The sequence below is a fragment of the Trematomus bernacchii genome, unplaced genomic scaffold (genome assembly GCF_902827165.1).
Source record: "Trematomus bernacchii unplaced genomic scaffold, fTreBer1.1, whole genome shotgun sequence".
In the NCBI taxonomy this organism is placed as follows: Eukaryota; Metazoa; Chordata; class Actinopteri; order Perciformes; family Nototheniidae; genus Trematomus; species Trematomus bernacchii.
Window position 1 is genome coordinate 10,074,855 of NW_022987727.1, and position 23,294 is coordinate 10,098,148.

Genomic DNA, 23,294 nt, shown 5'->3' on the forward strand with positions numbered 1-23,294 from the left:
TAAAAAAACATCCATCTTTCCAAAACATATATGTTTTGTGCAATAGGTCGCCATTATCGGTAGATGCTAGGTGGCCATGACAGCAGGACTGATTATTAAAGCCCACATCATTTTGCATTCCCACCCACTAAGCATGAATATTAATAGGATTACTGTGAAGCCAAGGAGACTCATAAGTAGACCTGGTAGAAACCTGCAGATCTCTTTTCCTGCCCTCCCCAACTTTGGTCCTGATTTCCCCATAAATCCCTGCTGGATAAGACTGAGCCGTTATAATTGGTTTGTACAAGATTCTCACCAAAATGAGCGGCTCAATATCTTCCACCGTTCATCAAATCTTCATTGAGCTCATGATGACTTCCTTCTCTGTCTCTGGAAGTGTATGTGGTTTATTAAATGCAGTGGCGAGCCGTGACTTTTATACCCAGGCCCTCTGGCCCCCCCCCCCCCCCTTCCCTCGAAAAAAAAGAAGAGTTATTACGTCACAGCGTATACTTCAGCGGAATATAAAAACAGCGGCCCGGGGTGCAAAACGCATCAATGACAGCGACCCTCTACCACACAAAACAACACCATTTATATAAACACCTATCATGACAGGGCACCCACAGCCAAGTAACATTTAAAAATGAATTAAGTCGGCACGGCGGCCCACATTGAAAATGACTTAGGCCTACCTTTGATGATCAATTCACTTAAACACAAAGTCCATCCTCCTGTCCTTTTGGATGAAGCACTTGATGGCGGGTCATGCAGCTGATCCTTTGCCACTCCAGTTTATCATTGTAACTCAATCTTGAAAATGACTCGGTTCATAATTTCGCAACGATGTCATCATTATCACTGACATGAGCCATCATGAACGAACTTATGCAAATCACAAATCTATCGATCATAAATCTATCGATTAGATTTATGATTCGAAAATAATCTAAGTAGGGTAGACATGTGGATATTATCCGCGAAAATAAAGCCCACCCATTTAGAGGGAAGATATGATTGGTCAATTGTACTGTAATTTTACATTACTCTCTCATTGAGTTACTATAGCGGGCCCTCTGTGAATGTACAGAGGGACCAACAAGCTCTCCCGTCTTCACATAACTCGCAGAGACGGCATTTAACCCTTCACATTCCAACAGAAACTGAACAGGCAGATTCGAAGGATTTATTTATTTGGAAATGTAATCGTAAATACAATTAAATCAAGTTATTTTGGTAAAACTAATGAAAAATTGAACAAAATAAAAATATAAAAAATAATATTTAAAAAAAAATGTTTTTTTTTAATGTTTTCAAAAATTATTTTTTAGAATATCTTAGGCCCTCACAGAGGGCCTAGAGGGCCCTGACGGCTCGCCACTGATTAAATGTCATGCGGGAACACATACGCTTATCTCTGCACAGACAGGAAGTTGAGTAAGTCCTCTATGGTTGCATTGTTTTTCCGATTCCTTTGCATATCCCCTAAATCAGTGGTTCTCAACTGGTGGGTCGCGACCCAAAAGTGGGTCGCGGACCCGTTTCGAGTGGGACGCAGATGTGTGAGTGAAGAAAATATAAATGGAATTTCTTTTTCTTTCTTTTTTATGTGGAAAAAAAGTCAAACTTTTATTTTGAAGGCCCGATTTTCTAACGCTGTGCATGCAGTAGGCGTTGGACTGGAAGTACCGTAGACCATAAACGGTTTTGAAAACTTCTGTCACGTAGTGATCATCTTCTCAATAAAACATCTTTGCTGATGTTTTTCGAGTCTTAAGATAAGATAAGATAAGATGGTACTTTGTTATTGCAGTGGGCAGGAATGTTTTCCTGTATCGGTCCTTGTGACAGCGGAGCTGCAGCAGTCTGTTGGAGAAGGAGCTCCGTTGACTGTCCAGCTGCAGGTGGAGAGGATGGGTGGGGTTATCCATGATGGACAACAGCCTGTTCAGTGTCCTCCTCTCCACCACAGCTTCAAAGGGTTCCAGCTTGATGCCGATGACAGAGCCAGCTTTCCTGATCAGTTTATTGATCCTGCTGATGTCACCGGCTCTTATGCTGCCCCCCCAGCAGACCGCAGCAAAGGAGAGTGCACTGGCCACAACAGACTTGTAGAAGATCTCCAGCATCTTGCTGCACACGTGGAAGGATCTCAGCTTCCTCAGAAAATAGAGTCTGCTCATCCCCTTCTTGTACACAGCATCAGTATTGATCCTCCAGTTCAGCCCATTGTCTAAGTGCACTCCCAGGTACTTGTAGTCCTCCACAACAGCCACATCCTCTCCTAGAATTCTCCTTCTGGCCAATCAGAATCAAGATTGGTGCCGGAAATCCCCACAGAGAATACATTTGCGGTAGAACTATTCTTTATACATCCATGGGTACAACTTCAGATACAAATTAACACATAATGAAATATGACCCCCGGTTTGATGATTGACAGGTTCAGGTTGGGGTTGGGTTTTCAGCATGTGTGCCTTTTTATGTGATACAGTTCAGCTTTGATTCCATCATCTCATTAAACCTTTTTTAAAAGCATACTTTTGTTCTGTGAAGGGATATATGCACTGTACTTCACTTTCATTAATAATATATGCTGAAAAGCGTATATATTACAGCCCAATTGTTTGTTGAATAGATTTGAGTGGTTCAAAATTTCGGGTCGCGATTTATTGACAAAGGAAAAAGTGGGTCCCGAGGCCTGACCAGTTGAGAACCACTGCCCTAAATCCTCCTAAGACATGTGGATTAGTGCATCGATCTCTTAATCAATAGTTGTGTGTGTGTGTGTGTGTGTGTGTGTGTGTGTGTGTGTGTGTGTGTGTGTGTGTGTGTGTGTGTGTGTGTGTGTGTGTGTGTGTGTGTGGTGTGTGTGTGTGTGTGTGTGTGTGTGTGTGTGTGTGTGTGTGTGTGTGTGTGTGTGTGTGTGTGTGTGTGTGTGGGGGGGGATGGGCTCAGTAAGTGGATGTGATTATCTGGGTGTTTCTCAATGTCGAGGAAGGCTGCTCCAGAGCCACTATTTCAAGCATACTACGTCATCGAGTGCCGCCGAAGGACTGTTCCAATGTCCAGCATACTTGGAATTCTACCGAGGCCGGCGTACTTCGTAGCGAGAAATTTCGAGGCTGTACATGTTTAGACTCTGCGGTCTTAAAATCCCCACAATGCTTTGCGCACGGACCAATTTCCAAATCTTTGGCGGAAATCGCGCTCCATTTAAGGCGGGGCCTCGCATATGACGCACACCTGCACACCTGTTAGCCTGTTCCACAATTCTTTGTTTTCCGAGGCTAGGAAGGATTCTTGCCTCGCTTCTGAAACAAGTGACTCGGAAGACATGTGCCACCAAGCAAGCATCCTCGACATTGAGAAACACCCACTGCCTGTCCGTGCTGCAAATCCAGTTGCAGGGAAGAGGGGAATAAATACTCGCTATCAGAGAGCCAGATAAAGAATTGCAGAGGGAGAGAGACTTTTTAAGGCTTAATGTTGCACCAGCGGATCCAGCGGAAAACCTGGTTAAGTGAGGAGAGAACGGGCAAGACAAAAATAGTTTTGTGGGCTTTTATAGCAGCATGTAGCAAGCGATTTTCCAGTCGAAAAAGCTATTTTAGTCAAATATTATGTGTCTGAATGCAATATCTCAATAACGCCTGGAGGGAATATCTCAAGATTAAGCACACATTTCCAATTGGAATTAAACTATAAACAGATTTAAGTTCAAGGTCACAAAGCACGATTTTGGCCATAACTCAATTCATATGACACTTTCTTTCCAATTGTATAATGAAATCTCTGCAGGAAGATCTCGGTGTCAATATTTTCAAGAAGCAGAACAATCTTGAAATATTGGAATTAAATTAACTAAATGAAATGTGTTTAGTTGCATCCATCTTATATATCCACAGCTGCCTCATTTTATGCCAACTGTAGTTCACCGTGTTGTTTTGCCCTTAAGACCGAGCCTGATCCTTCCTCCCTCGGAGGTTACTGTTACAAATATATTTGTGTTTTTAAGATGCTTCAAGTTACTGATTAATAGGGTATTCTGGACGCATGGTATTTAAAATAGGAATTTACTGGTTTTAAAAAGCTTAGGTACGAGGTATCTCTATGAGTTTCATTTTCATTTCATTTAATCGTTTATTTGAAACGGGACAGTGCACATTAATGAACATTTTAAACAAAATAATGCTTTTAAATGTAAATGAGCCGGATTTGAGCTTTGAGCTAATTTCCATCCGTAGTCCCATCACATACAACATTTATGAACATAACATTTATATACATGGCAAACAGAAATACATGATATGCAGAAAGAGCATGAGCAGCATACAAGCCACAAGGCAGTACAATGTAGCAGCAGAGTTCTGAATTTAGCTTCCTTTAAGGAGTAATGTTTACCATATTGACCATATTAACACTTGCTAATTGACACTTACACAAAGTACAGCTGAGGCTGATGCAAATGTCTTCGTCTTGCATGTGCTTATTCATTTTATGCCCTGATCATGTTCGGAAGGAAATGCCAAGTCCTGAAATGTCATGCTGTCACCAAAGTGTATATAATAAATTCTGAGTAGGACTTGAATGTCTAAGGGTGAATGTCAACAAAGTGTCCTATATTTTTGAGTGTCAGCTTCTTTTTTCTAACGAAATGAGAGTGCATTCCAATGTGGCTGCCTCGAGAAAAAGTGCTGCACCCACCGTTGTAGTTTCTGAGGGGACCGCCAATTAATTGCAGTTGCTCTTTGCGATTGTATTGGAAATTAAAACTTTTCAGAAAAAACATTGGCAAAGTTATCGTAGAAAAATGAAGGAAAAGGTTTTGACCGTATTGTTCTATTCAATCTTATAATGTTGGACTGAAACGATCATAACAAACTTGAAAAAAAAGACCATTTGTTAGAGCAGATTGGCCCGGAGGGACACTGAATATTGCTGCTGGTTAACATTGTACTTTTATCACCCTACTTAGATTGTCCTCCTGCTGCACAGCTGTGAGACGGAGCAGTGAAGCTCATTCATAAAAAATGTGAGAGCAAGAATCTTCAATTCGGTGCTAATGGTGAAAAAACGATATCAAACCAATAGACAGTTGCACAAATAGATAATAAAAAGCAATTGGGCAATGCTGCTCTGTCATACAACAGCAGTGGTTCATTGTCAAGATGTTATTAGGGGGGCTTCTTTTGATGAATAGCTGGGATGAGCCTCTGCCCAGTGCCTTTTCAGAGCCTTTCTACAACAAAAGGTTATGTGGACACAAGAGCTTAACCACATGTCATGGCATTTAAGAGTGTACCAAAGTCATGGACCAACCAATTTACCAACATTGCCATAGAGCAGGGGTCGGCAACCTTTTTGATATTAAGTGCCTTTTAAAAAAAGAAATGTGCACGGTTGTGGCATGACCACCTAAACAGAAAGATATTGATACAAGATGTGTGCAAATGTATTTAGTATCCTATCCATGCGCCCCCGGGAAGATTTTTTTTTTATATTGAAGTTAAAAGCATCAATCTGGTGCACTTTGAGCACAATTAAGAGATCTATGGATACATCTCTCAACACCCATATGAAACAGAACAGTAAGCAGATTTTATTTTTCTTTATGGATATTTTACAAATCACTCCCCTTTCAAACTGTATTCTTGTTTATTAATAACAACTTTTTTTTTACTGTCATATAGTATTTTATACCTGTTTTTCATTTATTCTCTTATTTTGTTATAACTATAATGATCATATAAACGTGTGCCTCTACCTCTCTGAGCTGAGGTTATCAGAACCTCTCAGTCTGTCAGGAGAGAGCTCTCTTCCACCTGGCCGAGCTTGAGTGACACACAAAGACCCAGAAGTAGTTGTACTGTAATGTAGCATATTCTTTTCGATGGCGTTATTGAATGTATGATCAGTATGTCAGATGAACAGATCGCCACTGGGCTTTAATTTGTTGTTTCCTTCTGCGCTGCGTTGCGTGCATGGCTTCCTTCTGCAAGTAACGGGGAGATGCGCTCTGGCGGCGCATTTTGCACACTTATTCCACTTATTCCTAGTTTGCCACTGGTTACGGTACTGCGTGCCAATGGTGGTACCGCGTGCCAATGGTGGCACACGTGCCTAGGGTTGCCGATCCCTGCCATAGAGCCTTTCCTCTACCAAATAAAGCAAAAATTAGCAGGCTATATGTCACTACATTGTTTGGATGGTATTAAAAAGATCTGGTCATAAAATAAACCACTTGTGACTGTTTCTGGTCTAACAGACTGTATTTCAACTGCCTGACAGAGATGGTTCAATCAGAATGAATTCACAACAACTCATGATATCACAACACTCAATCTCGTATCAAATATGGAGACCTGTATTCTTCTGCATTCCACTGATTGCCTTTCTTAATGATTGGCTGACTCTATATCAGAGTCCTGCACGGGTCTGATTTTCAAGACCCGCTCCCGCCCCGCGACGTGCAATACCGAACCCGCCCCGCCACCCGCACATATTGCCAATTAGTTCTGCAAACCGACCCGACCTGTCGGCACAAGATCCGCAAACCGACCCGAACCCGCATATCCAGCAGTGAAAATGTGCAATTATTAACACACGCAGTTGCATATTTGGCTCAAAAAGCGTGGGATGTTAGTTATTTTCTCCATCTAGGATGTCACCAAAAGCCTCCCAGACGTTGGATTTCGCTCTTGAGGAAGTGTTATTGACAATGCTGTATTCTCCGAGCTCCGCCTTCACCTCAGCCATTTTGAATGTGGCGCGCTCAGCACTGGCAGCAGATTGATGCGGTGCAGAGGTTATGATTATGCGGGGGAGAGGTATGAGGATTTACACATTAAACTAAATTATTATTATTTTAATATATTTATTATGCAACACCCGCAACCCGACCCGCATCATCTTTGTTTTACCCAGAACCGAACCGGGGAAAAAGCGTTTGAAAAAATACCACCTGCGACCCGATGCAGGACTCTGCTGTATTTTAGTTTTTGATAATGAATATGCAGCCATGCTTAACTGGCAGTTAGTTCACTTTCCATTTGCTTGTTGCTCGCTGAATGACTGCTAGGACACGTAGCAGCCTACGTATTTTTACATCACACTGATACAAATCCTACCTGCCTGTACACATTGGTGAGGATCCAGCATCAGGCCTGTCAGCCAACAGATGCAGATGTAGTCCACCATAACACGCTGTAGACCTTGATGTAACTCTGTTGAGGGTGTAGGGATAACAAAACACATCAAGCTCATTTTCAACACCTTGGGTATATTAAGGTCATTTCTCTTCATCACACATTCAGGCATGATTCACACGCTGAGATGAGTAGTGTTGTGGCTGTAAGAGATTGTGGAATATCCTAATATATTGCAGTCAAGATTAGATAATGGGAAATTGTATCCTCCAAAATTGGATCATTTTTCCATTTAGCTTGGATTGTACTTTTTCATACACAGATTTCAGGACATCTAAGATAGATAGATATTTTATAATAAGTACAAACTACATAATAGCGTTCCATTATACTGGTTATTTTCATGTCACCCCTTATTTATTTTTTTAAATGATAGCACTAACATGCATGGGCTATATTCAGAGTTTAGTTGCCTTTAAAAGAAATGTAATCAGTAACCTAATCTGAGTATCAAAATATAAAAGTAACTGTTACTTTTGCATTACCTCAATATCAAATGCAATGCAAATAAATACAAGAGAAAGAAAATATCAATAAGAGGTTTTTTACTAAAGTGTATTATCTAAGACGACAGAACAATGTGACCTTAGAAAAGAAGAATCCACGATATTTAGGATCAAACACTATATGCTCATTTCAGTTTTTTAGTAACATTGTAATACTGCTGGTAATCCCCAATTTTAGTAGTAATCTGATTTTGTCTTTTTTTAATGTAACTGTAAGAGAATAGTTACTTTTTTGTATCCTTATTACGTAATCCCGTTACATGTATCTGTTACTCCCCAAGCCATATTGCTATTATATTTATATTTCAACTTTTAGCATTCTTATTTAATCCTAATTATTCTTATTTTTTGTCACATATCACGCTGTGCCCTTAAAACTTTCTTGTGGAGATTTTGTTTGTCTTTTCAACATTGAGTTGCTGCCTAATCGCGCTAAACCATGCTAGCATATTGGTCGGAGCAATGGCTATTCCTAATCTGTAAAACACACAGGATGCAAGGTAAACCGAACCGATTAAGTAGTATGGCAGGGTCCAGATTTATTGAGAAAATATAAGCCTGTCTCCCCTCTCTCGACATGGGCGATGTAAGAACACTGGCTAATGGAATGGAAATATAACGGCCAAACAAATTGCATTAAGAAAAGCACTGTCCTTTTTTTGTTATGGCAAACTTCAAATGCTGTTTTCAAGGACAATAAACCTCATGTTTTGCATTATTTGTTAATACAATAAATCAATGCCAAGAAGTTATATGTCTTAGGTAAAAAAGTCTGTGTTTTTTCAAATTGCACTTTGCTATATGGGCAGCAGAAAAATGCAAGAAACGTGCGTAACTTGGGCAGCATTTTTTCAATTTCTTGAAAGGAAAGCATGTTTTATGACTGGTGTTTCAAGATGCTTGTAGGTAGTGATCAAATGCATTGTAGCTGTGTGATTTCTGCCTGAAATATTCATTGCACATCTATCAGAATGTGATCCCAGAGGGGGCCTGCTGTCATTACGGGCTCATTTCCGTGCCAATTTCTTCCTATTTCTACCTTGTGATGACATTTGGAAATAAGGGGGAGGTGGGGTGTAATGGAATGTTTCCATTGGGCAAATGAAAGGTGTGTGTGTGTGTGTGTGTGTGTGTGTGTGTGTGTGTGTGTGTGTGTGTGTGTGTGTGTGTGTGTGTGTGTGTGTGTGTGTGTGTGTGTGTGTGTGTGTGTGTGTGTGTGTGTGTGTGTGTGTGTGTGTGTGTGTGTGTGTGTGTGTGTGTGGGTGGATATTCTTTTGTACTGTATCCATAAGAAAGATTGTCCATATGTGTCTCTGCGTCACATGCATATTAGAATATTCTTCGGTCTGTTTGCATGCATGTGAATCTGTTCGAAGGCTTGTGTCGCAACATGTGTGTGTGTGGATTTTTGACTCGTATGCCTTGTTATATTGAGCTCGGGGACAGGAACACAGTGGAGTGGTGATGTCTGGGAGAGTGAAACAAGAGAAAGAAGGGGATTGATTCAGAGCTTTAAATAACACACTCTCTTCTCCTCCAGCTGAGTCCACCAGACACATGTCTGCCCCACACGTCACTCAACTCACCAACTCATACCATCATAGCCAGTTTGTGTGTGTGTGTGTGTGTGTGTGTGTGTGTGTGTGTGTGTGTGTGTGTGTGTGTGTGTGTGTGTGTGTGTGTGTGTGTGTGTGTGTGTGTGTGTGTGTGTGTGTGTGTGTGTGTGTGTGTGTGTGTGTGACATTAGTCCTCTTTAAAGCAGCAGTGAAAATGCCTAGGCAAGTTTCCCTTTTTGTAAGGGAGAATGGATTGCACTGTCTCTTGGTTGCTATTTGCTTCACAAAGGCTGTGTGTCAGAATGCACATGTGACAGGCATGCAGTTTATCTCTCTACATATCTTAAGGTAAAGTAAATGTGTCTGGCAAGAAAGACACTAATATGTTGTTATGAAAAATAATTGGTCATTAGTTCCTTTTCTAACTATGGCTACTAAAATGGACGTAGTCACCAGGGGCCTCATTTATAAACGGTGCGTACGCTCTAAAGATGGCGCACGCCAGTTTCTAAGCAATGTTTGCGATTTATAAAAAACAAACTTGACGGGAAAATGTGCGGCCCTCCACGCAAACTCTAACCCATCCGTACGCGGTACGCACAAAAACGGGAGAAACGAGAAACTGCGACACCGTTGGCAGAAGAAAGAATGGAGAGAAATATGTGGAAATAATACCATAAATAAAATGTTACCTCTCATGTATCATATAAATGGATTAAAGCCAATCTTAAAATGATTAAACAAACGCCTGTTTGAGACTCCTCAGTGCACACAAAAACATAACTTGGAGAAATAAATAAATACGGATATGTTATTTAAAACCACCTCGAATATGTTGTCTTAATGTTATGACATGTATTCTCATAAATGATGCGGTATGCAGAAGGACAGAATTACGTCTAAACTGACGCCGTTTTGCATTTCTATAGGTTGTATAGATACGAGCATGGTTTTTACTATCATGTTTAATCATGTTTTATGCCGTTTGCTAAGACTTGAGAAGTCGCTCATAAAACACAGGAGGTATGGAAACTAAGAACACCATATATTTGGTAGATTTGGCAGCTGATACAACACAACACATTTAATTTAAGTGGTGGATAGAGTTGCTGCGGGGGGGGTTAAGACGCACAGGCTGCAGTGGAGACGCCGCGCACAGCTGATTGACAGCTGGAACACAAACCACCAAATAAAAAAATTAAAATGTATTGACTCCACTCCGCAGGGATCCCCGATACTTTCTTACTGAGGAAGGTTATGTGTATTTTTTCATTAACTTATTTATTTATTTTGGTGACGATCCGACCTCAATGCTGCTACTCTGGTTCAAACTGCATCCACCAAACAATGTGATTTGTCTCCACCTCCCCAAAAGAACCAAAATCTGACACGGTGTGAAATTTCTTTTTTAGCTGTTCTGTCGTCATTTCCTGCGATCTTCTTCATGCAGTCAGTCAAATGAATATTAATACGGTAGTTTCTGACTATTTATAGGCAAATATGGACGTTACGTGAAGCCCGCAAAAGCTGCGCCGCATTTCGAGTTGATTTTACATACATAGTGATTTCATTATGTTACGGAAGTAAACAAACAAGTCTAATGGAGGAGTTTCAGGCAGGGGGGGGGGGCAGCGTTTGAGGGACAGAAACTCCCTCTGGAGGGAACAAAGGATTTTAAAAAACCTACAGGAATGGGAAAACCCCAAAAGGATTAATAGGACTCCTTTAAAGCCTTGAGCTTCCGTTTTAGACACAAAATGTGTTGTATTATATTACATTCATTTGACACTTTTGTCCAAATCAATAACTGTTTTCTTACAGCACGGGAGGGTTTGCCACCATAAAGTTGACATTTGTGCTTTTGAGGGAAACGTTTGATGGATAGCCATGACATTTTGTGCTGACATTCATGTCTCCCTCAGGATGAATTCTGATCATTTTGGTGATCCACTGACTTTTCCTCTAGAGCTATCATGAGGTCAACCTTTAATATTTGTCCAACATTTTGCTTTAAGATCAAATACCTTCAAAAACATCCAGTCAAACTCAGCTGTACTTTATTTTAGCGCTTATTTAAAGTGGACCTATCATGCTATATTTGAATAATATAGTGTAGGACCATACCTATATAAGGCATATTTATACTTTTTTTTTTTTCAAAATACCAAACAGATCATGCATTTTAGCCATGCCTCATTTTGCTCAATTTGACAATTTCTAGCTCTGGGCAGATTCAGTGAGAACAGCACCATCTACTGGCCTGGCATATGTACTACAGCGTCTCCAGCGCTTTCGAACGGCAATGGCCGTGGCTGTCTCCTCCTGATTGGTGGAGTTGGCCCAATAGCCGTAGCGCCACTGTCCTGACGTCAGGAAAGTGTTCAAATCTGGATCAGTTCTTATCAGATCCGTTGCAGCCCCTTTTTTTTAGAGATTTGGGTATGGAGGAAAATAGAGAGGGTTGTGTTTTCTGACACTTGGTGAGTTCCCTGGAACACCGGGGACACATATTCATGTATAAAAGACGTACAAAAGTGCATTTTGCATGATAGGTCCCCTTTAAAGAAACATGTCTTTAATATAGCATTTCACTTTTCGTTCTCATAACCTGAGGGCGGTGTTGGCAAAGTCCATAGGGACTTGGCTTGGCAACTGGCAGGTCACCGGTTCAAGTCCCAGAAAAACCAAGTGCTACCGAGGTGTCCCTGAGCAAGGCACCGTTCCCTACACTGCTCCCCGGGCGCCATACATAATGGCGCCTAACATTAGGATGGGTCAAATGCAGAGAAACTGTTTCATTACTAGTACCTGTACTATGTAATGACAATAAAGTTGAATCATCATCATCATCATCTAATGTTAGCATGCTTACACCATAAAGTAAGATAGTTAGCATTAAGCTCGAAGTCCAAATAGTCATTTCAACTATACTCAGTGTTTTTCGGGAATCAATTCCACTTTGGATGATGGGGGAAATGCCCTCTCAATTTACAAAAATCCATACTTTTCAGACACATGTGAAAAAACCCAATTTTAAACTGGTACGCTGCAGCATTGTGGGGAAAAAAACGACCAGAATGAACACTGGTGGGTTCTTTGCAGCTCATTTGCAGCATTTTGCATGAATTAGCATTATGTCTAGGTTGCAGATTTGTAATGGTTGTGCTACGGTGTATTTTGTTTCACTTTCCTGAATTTCCTTTTCCTTGCCAAGGAGTTTTGCAGAGAAGAAAAGAAAAAACGTTGGAAAGTTATTGGAAGTTGGAAACTTATTACTTTCCAAAATATAGAAATTGAACCTAATGTTAGGTAGTGTGTTTCAATCTATGGAACGAGGGAGGGTGAGGTGGGGAGTGAAGGGACCCTGAGGCAGAGCTTGTTATGCTGTCAGATACAGATCCATCTACACTGCACACTTTTATTTTTTCCTCTCCTTCTCCATTTCCTTTCAATTTCTGTGCTCTTTCCCTTTGTCTAGCAGTGAAATCCTTTGTTATTCTTAATTAGTTGATGTTTTAGGTGATTTCTAAGAACAAGGGCTACTATAGGCAAAGCAAGGATTGCAGTTTTGGAGTCAAATCTGCTGAAACTTCTAGCAAATCTAGCAAATCACATAACTAATGCATTTTGGGAAGCACACTTTTTTCAAAGAGCGTGTGAGAAGTGAGAAGATCGATACCCTTTCACTGACATGAGTGGTATTGAGCTTCTCATCTAAGTCTCAAAAAGTAAACCAAACGTTTATCAACTAACTGAACAATTTCTTTACTTAATGAGTCAGTCTGGCTTTTGTTTTGGGGCGTCCAGTTAACAGAAAATGGTTTCTTCTTAAATAAGAATGGGTCATTTAAAAATACTTGGAATATATGAATGTGAACTACTTCACTAAAAAAATATAAAAAAATTTGATGGGAACTAGTTCATTCCATTCTGTGTGAACTTAACTTTAAGCTTGCTTGTTTTAACCATCACATTTTCTGAACACTGTGAATAACCCTAGCCCTGGACTATTTTTTCAATGGTTTGTGCCCATTGGTTCCACCTTGATGCTTCAGTAATAGCTCCTACACTGTTATGCTTCAAACTTTGAGAAAACATTCTACTAGAGGACATTTTTCATGTATCTTTCTTACTTTTTTCATATGCTCATGAATATAGCATATCAAGTTGAGAAGATTTTTAGAATCACTTATATTGTTTTGTTTGATTGGCTCAGTTTTTTGTAAAACCAATACTCTAATAAATAGGCCAAATAGGATTAACTGTAGCACAGACTGAGAGCACGACCTTATGACAAACAGAGAATTGAACGAGATCACATTTTTGCTCAAGCATCTGGAGAAAAAGCCTGAACCCAACCAATAAATGCCCATATATTTGAGATTAAATGTTTAACAGTTAAATATTGGTGTATTGATTTCTCGTTTGTGTGTTCCTTTAAATGCTTAGCCAATGATGAATTTAATTTCCTGTTGTGGTTGAGTGACCTGTTGCAACAAGAATGACAGTATGTCCTCTCACCTTTGGCAGGTATCTGGATCAAACCCACCCGAACATCCAGGATGAGGGAGAAGAGGGCGGACTTCGTGGCAGGATGCCTGGGAGGAAGGGTCATCGCAGCTGGTGGTCTAGGTCAGCACCTCCATTCCTTTCCCATTTTCAGTATGATTGTTTCTGTCAATTATATAAATTGTTGTGAATGACCCAAGAAGGAAAAAGAAAGGAAGGAGAGACAGAACAAAAGTCCAAGTCGTCCTTTGATTGATTTCCAATGTTGCAGGTCCTTTAGTCTGTTAATAGACAAGCCTAACATCTGTGTTCAGGTTTAGAGTTTCATCTGAAGTACAAAACATAAATGTATCTCGTATTTCTTTCCTACAGTATCTGGTTTGTAAAATAAATATAGGTTTATACTGATAAATAAAGATATTTCTTGTTTTCTCCATCTGCGCTGGAGAAACATAAAAGAAAATGTCAAAATCAATGTCAAAGACCTAGAAATCCTACATTTTAAAACTCTAGTATAGAAATCTCCTAAAAGGCTGCATTCTGAATTTCCTGTGAGTCAACAAAATGGCATCTTTTATTGAGAGCCTCTTGGAAGACCGCTTTGACCTGTAGGGTCAGGGTCACATGACCAACAGACAAGTTACAGGAATCAGTAGCCAAGTTTTCCATATATTCCCATCCTGGGTAATTTGATAAGAAGAGAAACTTTGAAACATTTAGAGAACTGTCTTTTATTTGAGTATTGCAACCATTTTAACTCCAGTAAAAAGGTTATGTACTGTTCCCAGATTGGTTGGAGGTTTGTTTCTCTATTTGTGAGCAGTATAGTGGCGGCGCCAGGATATGGCTGGGGTAGGCTACAGCCATACCAAGAAATGGCTTAGCCCCACCTTAGCCCCACCAGGAAAAATGATGTTAAAGTAAGCAAAATAAAGTCCGCCAACTCGCGCGGAGTAAATTGCACAGACAGCAGTTAGTAAGATTGATTTCAGTAGCCACTTGTCTGGAAATACCGAAGACTAGAAACGGTTTTGAAAACTTTTGTCACGTAGTGATCATCTTCTCAATAAAACATCTTTGATAATGTCTTCTGGCCAATCAAAATCACGATAACGGCGTGGTGTTGTTGCAGGAAGTCCCGACGGAGAATACTTTTGCGGTAGTACATCTCTATACATCGATACAACATTACGTGTTGATAGAAATCAACACGTAATGAAATAAGACCCCACGGTTTGATGACTGATAGGTGTGTGGGCTGTCTTTCATTTTGACACACAGAACAATGGGCGCTATCCACCCTTATCCACAATGTAAAGTAATTCACAGCCTCTTCCCTCTTCTCTCTGTGAGGAGGAGCAGGTTCAGCTTTCAGAACAAAGTAACAAAAAACAAAAATAATTCTTTTTAAATATGTCGTGTAGTAATAGATTTATTTATTTTTCTTCTCAAGAGAGTACCAGAATGTGTATTTTATGTTAGTATTTCAAAAAATCTCCTGGGGGAGAATCCCCCCAGACACCAGGGGTTGGGTTTTCAGCATGTCAACTCTTTCACCTGTGGGGAAATTGCAGGATTGGCTCCAGGTCGCCCTTTCTATTTACTACAAGACAAATGTGCCTTTTTATTTCATACAGTTCAATTTGGATTGAGACAGGGAAATAATCTAAACCTCACGCGTGGCGTTTCACTGTCAAGGGGGGCGATATAGCATGTATGTAATTACATTGCAAATTCTGACTTGAGCCCCACCACTGTATGGGTTAGCCCTACCATAGATTACCCAACAAAAATACTCTGGAGCCGCCACTGAGTATATACCTGCCCAATTTTCATGAAACAGGAAAAGTTAAGCATAGGCGAAAGAAGAAACCTTTCAATTTGCGAAGCAGCTTGGAGTCATGGTACAGACTATTCTTTACCTGTGGAAATTGCCTTGGCTTAATCAGATTTAAAAAAACTGATTTAGGTTCCCTTCATATTTTCACAGCTGTATTTTTGCAGAGTTTCCTCACAGTCATGGGTCAGCTTACTGCCAGATTTGACTGTGCATGACATTGCTACGTCATTGTAATACGTTGAAGGAATACTTAGCAGACCTTGCAAAGAACATGCCCTGTCTCGCAATGTTAATGGAAATTAAAAACAATTTGTCTATCCATCCCCTCATAGAGATATGGTCCAACTTCTTTCTTCTTGGCTCAAACTAAACCCTTCCACCAATATTCGTGAAAATCGAGCCTGTAGTTTTCCAAGAATCCTGCTGACAAACAAAAAAACAACTAAACAGAACATATACGTAGCCTAGCCAAACCTCATTAGAAATGTCTAGTCTCCAAGCCAAAGACGATGCATGGTCTGACTTTAGAAAACTCTCTGCAAATTAAAAAAAGAGAAAATACAATAAAGGTTATTGCACCTTTCAACCAAATAACCCATGCATCTTTTTTATAATGACATTATAAGCTTAGCAGGCTTAAATCAATACCTGCTGCCAAGGCATATGTTCCTGCAGAATTACTGAAGCAATTAGTGTCATTACTGTTGCTTGGTAACTCAAAATATTTCTCATGGATTGTTTTTTGCCGATTGAAGTGTTACCCTAATACTTAGAGTTGGCTTAATCTGACAATGAAAAGCCTTACCGACGGTGAAGTTGTCAGTGCCAACAACTGTGATTAATAACACACAACAAACACATGCCCTCACTCACAACCAAATTAGTTTTCTATTAACTTTCCATTTTCTCCTTGACTGAGCTGCATCTGTTAAAGTAAATTTAGTGTGAGAGAGAATGAGCAACGCTACAAATTAATTAAAGGTCAGCTTTTGTCCTCGATGACATTCTTGTTAAGCAGATATTGACTCTCTCTCTCGGCACCTGCATGCATCAGCAAGTAACACACATACAGTAAATACATACATACACACACACACACACACACACACACACACACACACACACACACACACCCACACACACACATACACACACACGCACGCACGCACGCACGCACGCACGCACGCACGCACGCACACACACACACACACACACACACACACACACACACACACACACACACACACACACACACACACTGGAAGTTATAGAATGAAATGTATTTACAGATTCAAAGGCCATGGATATCTGTAATATAATATATATTTTCTGTACATAGACACACGAATAGCCTACATTCTACAGAATGAATGGAAACCATTTGACTATCTTAATCAAAGTTGCTGTACTTTGTCATCTACAGTATGAATCCTCACCACAAACATATGGAGATACACTATATAGACAAAAGTATTGGGCCACCTACACATTACACCTGTACAGAAGCTTATATGACATCCCATTCCAAATTCCCAGGCATTAATATTAAGTTGGTCCCCCCCCTTTGCAGCTACAACAGCTTCCACTCTTCTGGGATGGCTTTCAACAACATTTTGGAGTGTGTCTGTGGGAATTTTCATTCCATTCATCCAGAAGAGCATAGAGTGCCACAGTGACGCGTCCTAAAACCCGGAAGTAAACTCCTTCCGGTTCCTTCGACAAAAACCAATGCAATTTCTCCATAGGATTTTGGAGCCTCTGTTGCACTTAGACCTCTGCTGTTCCGTATATATACAAACAAATACATTGAGTACAAATCAGGACACACCATGTGTTTTCCTCAACAAAAAAAATCAAATCCGTCTTGAAAACATAACGAGACAGTTTACATTATCTGTTAACAGATGGTAACAGAGGTGCTATTCACATGCATTACAAGGGGTTTAAGCCATCAAAAAAAGGCTGGTTTGCAAGAAAATGAACCACATAGTCATGATATTGATATAGTTCATAAAATGTCCAACTACTTATTTTTAACCCCACCTCATGCTCAGAGATTTATATAAAGTGGCACATGGGTCCTAGAATAAATAAGAACAGACGATTATTTCAACTTTTTGCATCTAGGGATGCTCCGATCGATCGGCGGCCGAGTAAATTACATAGAAAAATTGAGTTTTGTTGACTTCACCATGGGAACTGTTTTCACAGCCAGTGTGGGTGTGGGCGTGTGTGTGTGTGTGTGTGTGTGTGTGTGTGTGTGTGTGTGGTGTGTGTGTGTGTGTGTGTGTGTGTGTGTGTGTGTGGTGTGTGTGTGTGTGTGTGTGTGTGTGTTGTGTGTGTGTGTGTGTGTGTGTGTGTGTGTGTGTGTGTGTGTCTTTATGTGTGTTTGCTAACATGACAATGACAGAGTGAAGGAGAGTGAGGAAGATTTTTTATTTTCTCTGTGCGAGTGTCAGCTGTGAGTCTGGCTCACCATCTAATCCTCAGGGATATTTTTGGCTTGTGAGTCATGGCAGGTTTAGAACACATTTCCAACGCTCTGCAATTTGTCTTTGGAAATAAAAGAGGAAATACACTCACAGGGACCAAAGAGCATCTTTAACCCTCCTGTTGTCTTCGTTTCCCCCCCCCCTTACTTTGGTGTTCGCGGTCAAATTTAACCGGTCCTGTTTTAACTGCTATTACATAAACACAAAAACCATTAATCATCACCAAATTTCATTTAGCACCCTTTCAAACTGTAAATATTGTATCAGTCTACTGGTATACATGAACAACTGCAGTAAATATACAAATAATAGACACTGAACATGTATTGTGCCAGGTGTGATCCATGTGGGGGGATGGGCACATAAGAGCGGGAAGTGTGTCAAATTGTTCTGTGTGTGTGTGTGTGTGTGTGTGTGTGTGTGTGTGTGTGTGTGTGTGTGTGTGTGTGTGTGTGTGTGTGTGTGTGTGTGTGTGTGTGTGTGTGTGTGTGTGTGTGTGTGTGTGTGTGTGTGTGTGTGTGTGTGTGTGTGTGTTACAAAGTTGAAAAATCATCCAAAATTCAATGAAAGTGGTGATCAGCAATTGTATATGTTCAAAGGTCTACTGTGAAGGATATCATAAAGCCTTAATGCAATCCAATGTAAAACAAAAAAGTTATGATTGATGAAAGTAGTAAATCGTTCAGATTTGACCCAAACACAATCAGTTATGCTATATGTGTGTACATATGTCAGTGCACACATATATAAATGTATACAATACAGACTATGATGCTTGTCTTTGTATAAGTAATAGTTACTTATTACAGATGTAGCAGCTAATTTAGGACAGTTTGAAACGCGAGTGCCGTTGTCGGCCCGTGATCAGCCCGTGATCGGCCCGTGATTTGCCCGTGATCAAGAGACAGCCTCCAGTCTGACTTGAGACCGCCCCCGTGATAAATAAATGTAATTATTGTGAAACCAGCTGCAATGGATCATTGATCCACCAGGGGGTGCAGTGGGGTTCCACACTGGAGCTCATGTGAAATCAACTTCGATACAGTACGCTGGATGTACAGTATGTCTGGTACTACTGTATAGCGGATCTTTGTTAAGATCCATATGTCACGGATAGGATCATAGTCTGTGCTAAATAAGAGACATGTAATCATTTACAAAACATCACCATGTTGTTATTTAACAAAATAATGTTGTTTAGTCGAAAAGAACGAACGAGAGGAAATGCAGCCAGCTCTCGATTTTTAATCCTAATTTAATCATCATCTTCACCACGATCATTTATGTTTATGTTCGCCGAATTGACATGAAATCACTGACAAATATGAATATACTGTATTCAACTTCATTAAAACGTTAATAACATGCCTAAACTCAGTAATTCACTAAAAATATTTATATTTTAATGGAGCCTTGTCAGGCAGATCAGGATCCCGACGCGTACCATTACGGAGCAAAAACGGGACATCGTCTCACCTTAGCTGTTATTCTGATCAAAAGTCGTGTTCAATGGCATTAAAACGATAAAAACGCGGCTGAAGGTTAATCCATAGGTTAATAATGTGTCTGTCACTTTGAAAAAATTATTTATAATCCATAATTCAATTTGTATGTAAAAATGCTGCTAATGGTAGCCACCAGAGTTATCGCAGCTTCCGGTTTTGGCTACGCGTCACTCTCACTCCTTATTTGGTAACGTGTGTGTGTATGTGGGAGTTCCCCTCGATTCCATTGGCTCAAATCAAAATCGACCAAGGGGGGCCAGAGATATGGAAAATCCTCCAAAATGACCCCAGAAGTGTTTTTTTTTTGTGCTAAATCTCTCTAAAAAGGTCAGATTTCACTTGTTTTGCATCAATCTTGATACAGGGTACTTATTATATGTTGTAGTTACTATGTGAAATCTGAATTTTCTTTAAAATAAAAAACATCTATATTGATTCTGACTCTTCTACATCCAACTCAAAGGTTTATCATTACTTTGAGAAAAAAGATTATTAATTTTCCCCTTTTAGAAGTGGTAATTTGTTCTGGAAATGTCATTTTCGAGCCTGAGACCTGAAAAACAGGCTCGGGGCTTAACAGGTTAATGTTCAAAAAGCTCTTTATTTTTCTCATACTGCCTGTGCTGCAGCACCTCTTTTCACCCTCTGTCTGAAACCAGAGCCCAGTCTGCTCTAATTGGTTAGCTGACCAGCTCTGTTGTGATTAGTCAACCGCTTAGAGATGTGTCAGAAATGTCCCGCCCTTAACCCATCACATATAATGTGTTGGAGCGCTAGTCAATAGCAGCAGCAGCAGTGTTACATAGTGATGTCACTATGTTATGGAAGTAAACAAAGGAGTCCAATGGAAGCGTTTCAGGCAGGGGGGAGGGGAGTGGTGGTGAGAGAAACTCCCTCTGGAGGGATTTGGCATTTCAGACTATTTACATGCACATAATTTACATGACAAACTACAGGAAAGCAAAAAGGGCCTCTTAAACCCTATCTATCCCAGCTAAAATAGTGTGCACACCCGTTTTTAATACTAGTTGGCATAAGGTTAGACTGAGTTGGACTAAGTCAGATGCAGTTTGATCCAGTTGTTCTTGGCGAGTGGAAAACAAAAAATGACTCTTAATCTTTTGCCTCTGATTAAGTTGCTTCCTGTTTTGTAATTGAAATTAATGACGCTAAATTAGTTCAGTACAGGCAGCCATGACACTTTTCACTGCAATGCATAGTTTTAATCATGCTGGTGAACCTACGTGCTCTGCTTACTTTCTTTGCTGCCAGCTCACCTCACTTTCTGCATTTATCATTTCAAAGCCCCACCTCCACACAAGCATCATCCTGAAAGCTCTGAGCATAAGTCTTTCTATCTGCGGAGTTATTATCGTCAGAGCCTAGACGAGGTCAGACTCCTTCTCATTATAGGAGCACATGAAAAGTGGTTGGTGGTACCTCAGGTGTTGTCTAGCCTCACCACTCTAATCATCTACATGTCTATCTTGTATATGTTTTAAAAGATGAACAAGATCTGTTTAAATCAATGGAAATTGCTTTTGTGATGAGGTCTAATCTTCTAGGTTTCAATGATCTTTATCTTATCCTAGCTTTACCTTTTCACTGATACAAGAAGGCCTCTAAAAGATACCTGACCGCCATGTGTGTGAGGTGTTTTTAGGCACATAGTTGGAGATCACAACTTTTGTTTCTCTGTGTGTCTGTGAACAGTCCACAAAGTTCCAAGTTTGTCGACTGCAGTTGTGATGTTCTTGTTGTTTATTTGCCACGTCCTTACTGTGTAGGGACAATGTGGCTCAAGGGGTAAATGGTTGTCTATCAGAGGGCCAAAGGGTCAATGGTTTGATCATTAGTCCCAGAAACCAACATGTCAAAGTGTCCTTATAATTAAGATACCATATCCCCAGTTGCTTCCATAGGCAAGTCTACAGTATTAAGTACATGTGGATAAAAGAGTCAGTTTAAAGAGGACATATTATGCAAATGTTCAGGTTCATATTTGTATTTAGTGTCTCTACTGTGACATGTCTGCATGCTTGAATGTTCAAAAAGCTCTTTATTTTTCTCATACTGCCTGTGCTGCAGCACCTCTTTTCACCCTCTGTCTGAAACCAGAGCCCAGTCTGCTCTGATTGGTTAGATGGCCGGCTCTGTTGTGATTGATCAACCCCTAAGCCTATCATGTACAATGTGTTGGACATGTTGGACTTTTACATATGATGTCATTATGTTATGGAAGTAAACAAAGGAGTCCAATGGAGGAGTTTCAGGCAGGGGGGGGGGGGGATTGTGTGGGAGAGAAACTCCCTCTGGAGAGAACTTTGGTACCAGCTTTAATTTGATAAAGCTCGCTTTTCTTTTGTAAAACTTGCCCCCACTTGACATTAAGGGCAATACAGTCGAAGAGGATTATTTTAAGAAATAACCAAAAATGGGTAAGAAGAGAAGCCAGGTGAGGAATAAAAAAAGAAAAGTATTTGGTTAGTAGAGAAAACAGTTGAGATAACAGCCTTTGAGCCAAAAGAGCAGCGCAGAGAGTGTTTATGTGGTAGTGCTGTCACACGTTGGGGTACGTAGGTGTGTCTGAGGCCTGAGAAGACCCAGATTGCTTTGAAAAGGCCGACTCTCACAGCACTTTGTTCTTCCAACAAAATTATGATAATAGTCTTCCTAACACACAGCATACACTCAACAGTACATATAATTTAGGGGCTTGCTGTGATGTGTGTCTCCATGGAAACGGTAATAACTTAGTGCTGGTTGATGTATAATGACAGTGAGCATTGCCCCTGAGGGGGGGGGGGGGGGGGGGGGGGGGAGGAGAGTGACGCACGGCAGACCTTTGAAAGGAGAGGAATGCTTAGTGAGACTTTAAATGTTGTAGATGATATTCGAAAAACAAGCTTTGTGGCTCTTGTAATATGGTTGTCAGCCTTCCCTGGAGCACAAACTAAATCCATTCATTAACATGAAATGAATATCCTTTAATAATTACAAATAAATGTATCTATGTTTGCTACTTTGCATTTAACTTGTGAAGAAACAGTACTACAGCCAGATAAATGACAGTGTTTACAAGAAGCTTACCTAAATCACCAGGATTTCAAGAGAAATACAGACTTGTTTTTTTTGTTTAACGTACATTTATATTTTGTTGAAGTATCAGGAAATTAGTGTTGAGGTTGGGTCTAAGAATTCCAAACAGTAACACTTATAGAAAGTATAGAAGAAAAGTGAAAGAGGACACAGATAACTCCTGTTAAGCTGAAACACAATTAAAGGGGGCCTATTGTGCCTTTAGGGGTTTTCCCTTTCCTGTAGTGTGTTCTATAGGTTTGTGTGCATGTAAATGGTCTGCAAAGGCTAAAATCCCTGTGTTCCCTCCAGAGGGAGTTTCTCTCCCACACAGTCCCCCCTCTGCCTGAAACACCTTGATAGGACTCCTTTGTTTTCATCCGCAATACATAGTAACATCACTTTGTTACACTCGCCCTACTATAGAGAACCGCAGAAACGCGTCCTAAAACCCGGAAGTAAACTCCTTCCGGTTCCTTCGTCAAAAACGCAATGCAATTTCTCCATAGGATTTTGGAAAATAGCTCGAAATAAGGTCTGTGGTTGACACACATTTAAGAGACGGATCACGTTTTGTTCAGCCGGAAAATATCCACATGTCTACCATACTTTTATAAT

The 23,294-nt window shown here is 40.3% G+C and overlaps 1 protein-coding gene across 2 annotated transcripts in view; it reads left to right on the forward strand.

Annotated features, from left to right (window-relative positions):
• Nucleotides 1-23,294, forward strand: part of LOC117494318 (kelch domain-containing protein 8B-like) — a 242,377-nt gene that overhangs the window by 205,561 nt on the left and 13,522 nt on the right. For both annotated transcript variants that reach the window (XR_004557066.1, XM_034145163.1), the window contains exon 5: nucleotides 13,783-13,884. Coding sequence is in view for 1 of the 2 variants with exons in the window: in XM_034145163.1 (XP_034001054.1) it covers nucleotides 13,783-13,884 (102 nt within the window). In the remaining variant the exon portion in view is untranslated. The remainder of the gene's footprint in view (nucleotides 1-13,782; nucleotides 13,885-23,294) is intronic.